Source organism: Amia ocellicauda, chromosome 19, assembly GCF_036373705.1.
Source record: "Amia ocellicauda isolate fAmiCal2 chromosome 19, fAmiCal2.hap1, whole genome shotgun sequence".
NCBI lineage: Eukaryota > Metazoa > Chordata > Actinopteri > Amiiformes > Amiidae > Amia > Amia ocellicauda.
The window spans coordinates 2,417,122-2,429,653 of NC_089868.1; the positions used below are offsets into that span (position 1 = coordinate 2,417,122).

The 12,532-nt window shown below is 42.5% G+C and overlaps 1 protein-coding gene and 1 long non-coding RNA gene across 2 annotated transcripts in view; both read right to left on the reverse strand.

Moving 5' to 3' along the window:
• The window catches only part of soat1 (sterol O-acyltransferase 1), a 37,740-nt gene extending 30,782 nt beyond the window's left edge, over window positions 1-6,958 (reverse strand). Inside the window, exons 1-2 of the mRNA XM_066691848.1 lie at window positions 6,806-6,958; window positions 1,463-1,584 (exon numbers count right to left, since the gene is read on the reverse strand). Coding sequence (XP_066547945.1) covers window positions 1,463-1,583 — 121 coding nt within the window. The 5' untranslated portion in view covers window position 1,584; window positions 6,806-6,958. The remainder of the gene's footprint in view (window positions 1-1,462; window positions 1,585-6,805) is intronic.
• Window positions 6,959-8,883: 1,925 nt separating this feature from the next.
• LOC136714546 (uncharacterized) lies at window positions 8,884-12,228 on the reverse strand. The gene is made up of 4 exons (XR_010805033.1): window positions 12,134-12,228; window positions 11,558-11,638; window positions 11,021-11,233; window positions 8,884-9,667 (listed from the first exon to the last, which is right to left on the reverse strand). It is a non-coding gene; the product is annotated as an uncharacterized LOC136714546 (long non-coding RNA).
• Between the last annotated feature and the right edge of the window lie 304 nt (window positions 12,229-12,532).

The window sequence follows — 12,532 nt, forward strand, 5'->3', positions numbered from 1 at the left end:
CTAGAGGTCACCCTGATGAAACTGAACTTTAACTGCTGTCATCTCACAGTAATAAACACACGCTGGTCTGATTGTTCTGCCTCCGAGTTTAATAGCTTGAAACCATCTACTGATTTGAAGATTACAACTTCCGAACATGAGCACATCTTTGAACACCTTCAGATTGATAAATCTCTCCACGTCAGGAAAAATGGCAGATCGATCAAAACAGAGGTTTATTTAGTATGTTTCTTATGTTTTATTTTGTATATTATGTGTAGCCCTTATGCATTTTTAAAACAACTATGATCTAAACTTGCTGGGAAGTGATTTTATATGGCTCATTATTGATACTCAAATCTAATATCTTCCATATATATAGCACTTTTCAAGCACAAAAAGTGATCAAGGACCTTCCTTCATGCAGCTCTGAGGAGCAGACCCCTCAGGAGTGATACAGGTCCACACAGCCACCCATTTGTTTAAAAAAAAAAAAAAAACACCCCCGCTAGCACTGCCACACTTTACTGCGAGTGAGCCACACCTGTAGGTACGCTACTCCTGCCTCAGCAAGTACAGCCGCATGGTTACATGAGTTCAGTATGAAATACTGCCTTAAAGAGTTTGTCATTCATTGCATCAGACACTTTAGTCTACAGCTATTAACATCATTATATTTCTTAGCACACGCCCTTAACCAAGACGATGAACAATTGTTACAATATATCACTATTTTTTTACATACAATTACAGATTTATACAGCTGGGTTTTTTCTGGAGCATTCTGGGTACAGTGCCTTGCTCAAGGGTACAACAGCAGAGTCCCCCACCTGGCACTGAACCCACAGAGCCCATAGGCTTATTAATGGGCTGGCCAAATACCCTTCACTACACTGTCCTCAGAAGCATCAGAGGGAGAGAACGTTACATCTACTTCAGCAGTGGCTTTGACCTGATTTTCTCCATATGGACGAGGACCTCCTCCAAGGGACCACCACACATCAAAACAGCTCTGATAAAGCGCCAGGAAGAGACTGGCTTTTCCTATAATCAGACAAAACATGTGTGGGCCTTTGCACTGAATACCAAACACTGTGATGTCTTCAGAATGGATGAAGCTTGAAAAGACTCACACCCATGTGAACAGATAACACTTCAGATAGAACTGGGTAACTCTTATTCTTATGTTGTGTAAACGAGTGTCAAACAACACTTAGATCAGGGCTCTCAAAACAAGATCCTGAATGGTCAGGGTGCTGTCTTTTTTTTTTTTTTTATCAATAACTTAAATAAATTGTATCAACTAGACATAATTTACATTGTTGCCACTACCTATAAAAGAGGATGCAGCCTTTGAGAGGTTTTTTTCAATGCAAAATTAATTAGAGAGCCAGATAAAGTAACTAGGAGCTAGACTGCAACCAAAGCCAGAAGACACCAGATATTCCGAGATTCTCAGCCCAGGTAAAAACGGGTTCCTTACCATTACTGGTCAGGTGGTGCTCCACCTCTGGCGTCCTCATTGGGCCATCCATTTCCAATGAGCCAGAGGTCTTGGCGGTCAGTCTGCGACTCCTCAGAGAGATGCCATCTTCGCTCGCCATCCTGCCAGGAGACACAGACAACACTGCTCAGTTGTTCAGGGCCACACTCTCAGATCCCATGTGGAAGGAAGATGCAAGGAACACTAGCTATCCCAGGCCAGCTCATCCACAGTCTTAATGATTAACTCCAGTGTTCAAACCTTTGGACCACCAAGTCACAAAAAGCCTTCCTGTACAGACCCATTTTTAATAGATTTTTGTAAAGAATCAACTAGTCAAGCATTCTGTTCTCATCACAAGCACATCAGCAAAGGCAATGGGCCGCAGCGCGTGTTAGGAGATAAACGTGCATAAGAAACAGGACCACCCCCTGAACTGCTCTTGCAAGACCTGTGTTCATGCAGCTTCAATCCAAAGTTTGTGCATTTCACAATTTCAAGAACAACTTAACTATTTTTGCTTACTTTAACTCAGAGCAAGTACAAAATGCATTGCAAGATTTTGTTTCTTAGCATATCTTATAGAAAAGGAAAAAACAGAAGTGTGTGTATAAGGAGCAGGGTTGGGGGGCAGCAAGCAGAAGACCAAGACAGCAACGTTTCAATTAGGCTACATCTGCCCAGAGGTGTAAACCTTAAGATTGACCAAACCCTCCAGAATCCTGCTTTTACCTCTTCCCCACTCATCTCCGCCTCCATCCCCTGCTCTTTGGCACACTTTCCTTCGTAAAACTGCCTTTGTTTGGTTAGCTCTCCTAGAAAGAAAGGCAGGGGCATAAACCAGTCTTCAGTTTCCTCTCCCGACTGTTCCTAAGCAACATTTAGATTATTATGTATTTTCAACTAAAGTGCAATTAAGTCTCAACCCACGTCGAGCTTGGAAAATTCCCAGACCCCCTCAGACACACCGTTGAAAGGGCTGATAACAAATTATTATATTTCTTAGCAGACCTACAAGGGCAACTTACAATTGTTACTATAAATATCACTTTTTTATTGTAAATATAATTTCCCATTCATACAGCTGGGTTTTATTGGAGCAATCTAGCTAAAGAACCTAGGCTTCAACACCAGTGTCCCCCACCTGGGACCGAACACACGACCATTCACTCAGGAGTCCAAACCCCTGAACGCTGCTCCACACTGCTGCTCCAAACCGTTTATCAAGCTTAAAGAAGCATCTGCAGTTCAAAAGAGCAGCTCCCGATCTGGCTAATATCAAAGGTTATTATTATACCCCCATATACCCCCTGAAACTGATAAAAGTGGATGAACAATTCACTTAAAGATTAGGGGCAGGCTCCGATGAGGCCATAGGCCCTAATGTCCACAGAGTAAGCTACCTTCCTGGGATTTGGTGTTGTGCAACAGACAAAGACCTGAACACTGTGCTGCAAACTGTTCCTGGCAGAGAGATGTGGGCACAAGCTGGTCTCCTACAGAGTGGGGATTATTATGTAAAGGAGGACCTCTGTCACATGATAAGCACCCTTTTACTGAGACAAATTAACCCATTTAAAACAACCCAACCAAACAAAGAGAGACTTGCAAGCATTCCTACAGGATAAAAGACTGCCGTCACCTTGTTAGGCTGGTAAAGAGGTCACTACTTTATATCACAAAACATAGTTAGATCCAGAAGTTGACGCCACATATTACCTTAAACTCTAAAAGTTACAAGAGAAGGTATTTTAAAGTTTTATGGACTTTAATAATCTAAATCAACTATGATAAGTTAAAAGGCTTATTATCTTTTTATCTTCCGTAGTGGAATTTAAAAAGCGTAATGGCTTCTGTCCCATACAAAACAAGCAAAGAGCACTCTGTGTCCTTTTGACTGCTTGTGTCCCTTGGTTGTTCCCGGTTTATATCCCGGTGTAGCAAAACTGATGTGATGATCATTATGAGTCAACAAAGTGTGCAATCAGGCCCCCAAAGGTTCAGCATGTAATCATTAACCTGGGCCTGGTGCAATGCCTGCAGTTACAAGGGATAATGTACATTCATATCAGAATTGTATTATATGGTTGTCAGCTCATTTCACTTCCGGTTTTATTCTAGTAACTGAATGCTGGTTATCATTCGGACTAAATAAAGTACTAAAATAAACTTTGAAAAGAGGAAGGCGAGGCAATGGAAGGAAACAGACAGTCAAGTTGCAAATAAAATCCTCATTTTGGACAGTAAATTGCCATTTTATTTCTCAGTGGAAATTAATGAACTAGAAAGTTTGTTAAACACATCTTTGCGATTGTGTTCTCTGTTCTTTCATAGTCTTTACAGCTCTGTCAGAAAGGCAATCAAAAATGAGCACGAATGTAGGCTTAATTGCAGCATTGCTTTCTTCTCTGCCCAGATAAAATAAATACAATCTTTGAGAGGCAGAGATTTTACATAGCATTCAGACTCTAATGTCTTTCATCCAGTACAAAAAGCACTGTAGTGTGAATAGCCATTGAACTAGTCACTTATACAACAAGCATTCACAATGGAATTCATTAAAAAAATATCACAAAAGGAAAATAAAGTGTCTCCAGACTCTTGCTGTATTGCCATTAATACCATAGCTGGTTTACATATCTTTATTGGTATTATCTACACACAATTAGCACAGATTAGGCTCAACCACAGAGCCCAGCCCTGGGGCAACTCCAGATTTGAGAGATCGCTCTGGAAACATGTCAGACGAGTGAAACTTGGCCTTGAGGTGTGCGGGACTCTGCTGTCTGTCTCTGTAATAACACAAAGCAAGGCCGGCTCCCCTGTTTCTTCACTGCTGTACAGGAGGTCAAGGGAACCTGGTTTACCACATCTGCATCGCACAAGGTCACCTGTAAGCAACTGCAGAAGTGTTTATCCACATCAAAGTGCTAGCTTGGATGAAGCCTGCTCTATTCTTAACTGCATTTGGTTAATTTCATTAATATTTACTTAATCATATTTCACTTCTTAATCATGAGGACAGGCCATGAGCCACCGTTACACACATTCAAATACTACTGAAATAATCATGCATTTAAATGCCAAATCATTCTCAAAATAGTTTTTTTCCCCTAAGGCATTGACTAGATGCCTCTATCCTAAGGCACAATATATATATATATACATGTTTTATCAAACTAATATTTATATACAACATTACAAGGGATCATGTCATCACTGCAAAAACACAACCCTGTAACAAAACACTTACTTCCAGTGAGCAGTGGCATATAAAAGAACATGCTGCCCCTAAAATGTAATAAGCCACAGGCTGTATAAACCAGAACTCAATAAAAATCAAAATCAATTTATTTTCCAAGTACAAACAGGCACCCACTGAGCCATGTTGACAAAGTTCAGTATATATAAACTTCTATTAATCGAATACCCTGTTCGAGTCTGTTACTGTAATTGAGGTTGTTCTCTCCATGTTTCAGGTCTGATGTGAAATGCCCCCAGCTGTGTCTTGGCCTGCTGCTCTCTCTGATACCATCCCCTAAGCTAAAGATGCATCAAGTGTTGTTTTTACTTCCCTAGTATAACATGTTGCCTTCGCCAGTCCAGGAGTCCTTTACACTGCCTATATCTCTGACTACACCTGGTTTACACCTTCAGCCTCTTTCTAAACCTAGAAAAGTTATGAAGGTGCCACACATTTATACAAATATACAATCAAATCGACCAGCCATAACACCCCTGCTAAACCTGGGATTATGCCCACTTATTTTGGTTAGCTTCATGATTTGTTGTGCTATACTTTTGTACCATAAATTGACTAAACACTACAGCGTGAAGTCAAATAAGATCCCCAATCGCAAAAGAGTTTGAAACTCCTCAGATCACCCCAAAATAACCGGCTCTTGCCTGGGCTGGGTGCTGTGTTGTGTTGTTTCACGCATTCAATGTCAAACACGTGCATGAGCCGTTAACATTATAGACAAAGCACCTCCTTGGTAAACGATAACATAAGAAAGTGTCCAATCGAGAGGAGGTCATTCGCCCCATTGTGACAACTGATCCAAGGATCCTATTTAACCAGTCTATTTTTGAATGATCCCAAATTGTCTCTTCAGCCACATCGCTGGGGAGTTTGTTCAGATTGTGACAAGTCTGTGTGAAGAAGTGTCTCCTGTTTTCTGTCTTAAGAGGAGTCTCTCTCTCTCTTCCTATTTTAACACTATCTAAGTGTTTTCATAAGGAATAAAGTTGCAGTGTCAACTCACTAGGTACTAACACAAACTAAAGTATAAATGTTCAATGGTTGATGGAAAAGGTTATTCATATTCTCTGGAGGTTTTCCTCTCCTCCCCCTCTTCATCAATGCGACAAAGGCAACTGGTGTCTCGACGAGATGACAAAACGAGGCGCGTCTGCAACACTTCAAGAAGTACTGACAATGTAGTTAAAGATATTTATGAAGAAAGAAACGCTCAACCACGTGTTGACTGTCAGCAGGAGGGGTTCGCGCATCTCTTCCTACTGTGGAGGATGTGCGCATGCGCCAACGCGCTCTAGGAACTGCGGTCGCAGATCTGCGCGGCTGCACCAATGGGAGCGGTGGGACTGTGCAGATCTGCGCGCATTTTCAACAGCACTGCTTCACATCAACCTCGTTCCCCAAAAGCCTACAAGCAATGCGTGGGTTTGTGTGGTTGGTTGTGGACATTTACATCCAGCTCACGGGAAACGACGTCCGAAACAAGTTAGTAAACGAGTAACACAAATAAAACACTCGTTAATTGACCCTGCCAACATGCAGTGCGTTAAGTGTGTTAAGCGCCTGCAGCCGCTCGCATGGCTCTCCTCTGGACAGTCCGCGGGCTGGTCGCACCTGAGCAGCCGGGACCCGGTCACAGCGGGACGGGCTGACACAGAGGCCGGCGCCGCTTCTTCGGGCGGGCTGGTGATGACGGGGCCCGCGGCCAGGCGCTCGGATGCCTCCTCCGGCTTTCCCAGCTTTCACACCCCCCGCTCGCTGCACAGGACAGTATCCGCTTGGCCAGACTGAGCCGTGTCCCACTGTGTCCGTCCACTAACACGTCATGTCCTGGATGTCGCCAGACACTTGGGTCCTCCACTGGTGGCCAGTTAAAGCCCGTCCAAGCGCTGCTCAGAGGAAATGGGAATAATCCCGACCCGGCGGACGCGCAGCCCGGCTGGTCACCGATAATCAGCTGTCAACACGCTTACTGTCCCCTGGACGTGCGAGAATCGGACCCGACGTTCAAAATGGGGAACTCATTCATTGTTCAAACAAAGATGCCGGGCCGATCGACCCAAAACAGTGTGCCCCATATTTACCTGTTAGCGAAGCAATCCCAGAGCGCTGCCCGAGTGGTCCCGGTGCTCTAGCCTCTGTGTATCGGCAGTGCTCCTCTCCGGTCGCCGGTTCCTGTGTGTCTCCTGAAGCCGCACGCAGGAGGAGAAGCTCGATCTTTCCTGTCCGCCGCTCCGCCTCCCGCACGGCCCCGCACGGCCGCTAGGGGCGCTCTTACCGCCTTCACTGCCCCTTCAAAACCAAAGGTAGTGCTTTCACATGAACAATTGCAGTGTCTTCAACATGAATAAGTTGTAGTAGCGTGATTTTCATTGTCTTATTCCTAGCAGAGACGGTCACAGTCACAAACATTTTTCTTGAGCACAAGAACATCAGGTATTATATGACAACAGACACAGGCCTAGGATACCATACCAAGACTTTGAATCTGCCAATCACAGATTCAATTCCCAGTAATCAGTTTTTGATAGAACATTGCCTGCTGATAAGTACTGGGTTTATACATTGAAATTGGCAAAGGTTAGATTTATTTTAGTACATTGTCTGCAACCTGATACAATAAATGGAGGCTGCACAGTGTTGGGCAGTAGCTCTGTCCAGTGCTAGCTGGTTCAATCATTAATCAATCATCAATGAGGTAAATTAGTGGTGGAAAAAGAGAAGAGCACTATATGGAGCAAGAGAGTGTAGTCGTGGGATTGATCATACTGAGACCACAGAGAAATAGAGACAACCCTTCGAATTGTAAGAATAGGACAGTTTTTTAGTTAGGTGGGCCGGTAATAGGCCTATATATAGTATTTGCACCACTTCTCTGTCCTAACAAGCATGTGGCTGCTCTGCGTGCAATGGCCAGCCGTGTTTCTGATTGACTAAGGAGGAGGCTGAGGCTTTGGTTATGCAAATTCTCATTCAAAGTCAAACGTGCATGAGAGCTGCTTTCACTCGGTGTCATTCGTTAGAGATGGATCGGAAAAAAAAACTAAAGGTGGTGAAATGAGACCAAGAGAACAAGAAAAAAGTTATCCCGAGGCAGACGTTACTAAATGTGCCAAATGTTTTAAAAGTTCTACTTCTGCTGCACAGAACAGCACAGTATTAGTCATCGAGGACGAGGTAGAGACTAGCAAATAAACCGATTAAACTATTTTTACAATCTTGCATGTATGAAGTGCTAAACATACAGTTGCACAACTTTTTGCATAAAAACAGGTGCTCTATAATTATTTTGATATGCAGGAGGTTTATTAATCCCTCACTGCTAGCTGACCTGGGAGCTTTTGACTGTAGCTCCCATCCACAACTCGTCCACCTGACTGTATTCCTGTGTCTGTTACTTGTGAGTTCTCCTCCCCTTCTCAGTCATTTCACTGGTCTTGCTCCTTTGCAAAGTTCATTTGAGACGAAAGTGTTGCTTTTCAATATACACTTAATGTACATGCATGCATTGACCACTCACATGTTCAGTTATTTTTCTTCTCTGCTTACATTAGCCCTGCTGTGATGGGCTAAACCGACGTCTGCAAAATGAAACCCGTTCAAAGGATTGGGCTTAAGTCTCCCATTCATACAAATGCAACAGAAGAGATTCCAACCAACCAAACACACCAACAAAAATCATATGTGGTAATTTCTAGGCTTAATAAAATGAAACGACACACCAGGACCAGTAGTGAGTGGCGCTAATCTGGATTCACAAAAAAAGAAAACATTAACAAGGAAGGTGTGACACCAGATGCTGTATTAGTTGCTGGCCCAGTTTTTGAGGAAGACTGGAAATTAAATGCTAAGTATTTTTTGAAGCCTTCGATTTTATGGGCAAGGTGTCTAGGTTGAGATTACTTAGTCCAGCTGGAAGCATGCTCTATTTAAAAAATGGTTTCAGAGAGAGAAATGGAGAGGGAAGGGTTAAAATAATCTCTATATACTCATATCTATTTAATGATGTTCATTTTCCAACCTATAGGTTAATGAGCTGGAGCTGGTTGTAAGGTAATGCCCACCAGAAAAAAAAATTGACGTTTTCAAAGCAAGAGGCAAAGGAGTGAAGGACAAAAGTAGAACGTGAGGAAAAAAAGACACCCTGAGATTGTCGGTCCCCTAACTTTAATCACATCCCTGCTTCAGAAGAGCAATATCAGGTGGATACTGCTACAGCGGCCCTGGCCTGACAGAAACATTGAGCTCTGATTAAACAAACAAACAAACAAATCTGGTCAGGTCTGAAAATGAAAATTATTCTCACAAATATCCACAAAGAAATCCAAGTAAAGCAAAATAATAATTATGACAAAGAACAATTGGTCTAGAATGACCTATTAGCAGAAAGCATTGACAAACTGAGGAGAAAACATACTGAAGGGTAAAGGTCTGCACAGTGTCTTTGTACAAGCAGTAGCTGAAGCTTCTTAAGGTGTTTTAATTTGCTGTGTTACAGATCCCAAGACTGGAAGACTATTCAATACCACTGGAAGCTTCTTAAAACTGAAAACAATACAATAAATAGGGCTAAACAATCCGTTTTAGTCTGTTTTATGGCCTTAGTCTGTTTCTGTTCTGGACCATATCATGTTTTGCGTGTGTTCTCCTTGGCAGTGGGTCTTCTATTAACTTCCCTTCTTGGGCCTTCAGCAGAACCTGAATCTCATGTTCATGGCCTTCAGTCACTCTTTTGTATCGCTCGCAGAATGGTCAGCCATCCCTTAAACTGTGCTGGCCTGCAGAGTTCTGTCTGGGAGCTACAAAAAGCAGAGGGGGCCCAGGATGGCTGCGAAATCTCTCCCTTCATCCTCGATCCTCTCCACCCCCAGGTCTCTCACTGGCAGCAGCTCTGTGTCGGGACCCCGAGCCTCCACCCTGATCTGGATTGACTCTTGACTTCTGTCCTGTGAACACAGTACAACATGCCCGGCTGTCACACATTCAACTGGATCACAGGTGTTCCGTAAAAAACAGGGGGATTTCTGGGATTGTTACTGGTGGTATTACAGACCAGAACACCATGCTACTTCTACATACGGTGGAAATGGTTTCACAACTTGCCAGAGAAGATGGTTAAAAAACGAACAAACAGTGATTACATATAACTTACAGAGTGAATGCTGTACTTGGCAAAAGATTCCCATTGAAACACAAAGATACAAATATAGGGAGAAAGGGTCATAATATAGGCTACATTGCCATCTGGTGGTACAAGTCTGCATTGCAACACATAGTGCAACATAACTGTACATTCCTGCGAACTAAAAATAAATAATAAAAACCAAGAAATCTAAAATCAAAACAAATATTTTAAATTATCATGCTGGGGATGTTTGTATATGCAGGCTTATAATAGCACTAACCACACATCATACTGTTTACATTATATGGCATGATTTGAGATGAACATGTTAATATTTACATGAGTTATATCCATTTACTATCATCCACCACTCCATTCTGTTTCACAGCTGTTACGGGGGCTCGGCTGTTCTTTTGCGGGGGTGTCAGTCTCCAAACTCAGCTCCATAATTGGTTCACTTTTTTAACCAATTAACTGGACGAACTGACCCGTCTCTCTCCAGACTCCTATGTGTTATGTGGGTCCAATATTGTGGGTAAAATCAACATATTTTAAGTTATCAACTGTAACCATAAACTGTAAAAGTCTTAAATAAGAATAAAAAAAAGAGTGCACTGAGCCATTAACAGCTCCTGTTTGACCACAAACTAGCAGACGCTGACCAGTCTGAGCCTCCTGTTCTATTGCACTGACATTTTAATGGAGAGCAGAAGTCAGTCAAAACTTCAAAATACCCACCAATCACAACTAAAGTCACAACGTGAGGCGCAGTAGGAGTGTTCGTTTCTGAGAGAGGTTGCGATGGAACATCTCCAGAGGTTCATTATTGTAGGCACCCACTCAGATGAAGCTGAAGTGAAACAGAGATGGAAGCTAAGCCTACTGTATGCGATTATCAGATGACTGCCAGTGTGTAAAGCACAGCGCAGCTCTGTTTGTGAGTAGAAAGCTCTCTCACGCTGTGGACAATGTGTGCAGTGTTTGGGTGTCTGGGCTGAAACAACAGTGACAATGTTATTGAAAGCACACGACCCAGCGTTAATATCAGAGGGATAATTCAGCATTAGGACCCTTTACTGCTGTATCTTGGCTTCTAGATATTGCGTCTTGTAATGAAATGAACCCCATTTTGAAAACAATACAAATTTGTTGATCGATGACCTATTGACTTTACCTCACATCCTGGCTGGGAGACCCTGTAGGCCGGGTCTGTGTAGCTGATCTCTTTGTCGTTGTCTCCCAGGAAGTGCAGGGCAGGGTCCTGACCTGATGTCAGACCGTCATTGGCAACGGTGGACGGGCAATACACGGTGAGGAACTGAGAGGCGGAATTACTGTGTAAGCGTAGAAACCGTAGCTGGACCACGGTGAGGCCAGCGAAGCCCAGCTGGAACACAGCCACTCAGAGAGTTAAACAACACATCAAAACAGCACAGTTTCAGCCAAAAAAACTGTGTCCTTTATTCCAATTGAATACATATTGTTCTATCTGGAAGGGAAATGTCTGAGTGGTAGGAACAACTACATCAAAAAGCACAATCTGTGGTGTATTTAGGAAAGAAGTGGAGAGGTACCTCTTTATACACAGACTGATAGAAATTATGGAAACTGATTGACAGTGGGTTAGAACGATATCGGTCAAGGAGAATAGGACTGTGGTTTCTATGTTTGCTCATTTGATCATATCGATCCCTGTGGAAGTGTCACTCACCCTAAAGCCATTGTTCAGCTGGCTAAACCACTGGACTGAAGCTTTGGAGTCCCTCTCTTTGGAAGCCCACTGTCCTGAGATCTATGGAGAGAAGCATGTCTTTGCTTTATACAAATTGATTCCTGTTGAAAGATTTCATATACTTTTTAAAGCTTTGCTGCTTTTCTAACCAACAATTGCTGCCAACAGTGTAACTTGGCATCTCGGCTAAAATAAATAAATAATTTAGCTTCATCCAAAGGAACTTAAATTTAGACTGAAGTAAAGTGCTGCTCACTTACTATAGGGATTTTATTTATTTATCTGTTTTTTTGTTTGGTTTTGCTTTTAAGAAGGCCACCCAGGCAGACACACAGGGTGTTTAAAAAGGTATTTGGCCTATTCCAGAGGTAGGGGTCCTGGAGGGATACAGTGCTGCAGGTCTCTATACATTACCACCTGCTAATGACGTGGAAACAAAGGCCGTCTGCTAATACATTAATATTATTATTATTATTATTATTATTATTATTATTATTATTATTAATTTTATTACTATTATTTTATTATTATTATTATTAAAAGATCGGATGTTACCTGTGACCTCACTGGAGGGACGCAGGTCACTCCCCCCGCAGTGAAGTTGCAGAAGACGTACAGGGCGTCGAAGGGACAGCCCTGATTGGGGTCCATGTAGTAATAGCCTGCAGGAACACAGCAGGCAGCGGCCATTCAAATCTCAATCAGTCTCTAATAATCTCATTGCTTGGGTGGAATTATTTAACATTGAACAGTTAAATAGATACACAGCAGTGATTTGGAGAGAGCAGAACAAAATACAAACTAATAAAAATAAATCTGTACACCGGATTAATCGGTATGATTTTCCAAAGGAACAAGGAAAAGTTTGTTGCAAAAGTGATTTTACATTTGTGTCACTGAATTAACTATGGGTCAGAAAGTGGACATTTTATATAAATCCCCTGTATATTAAGT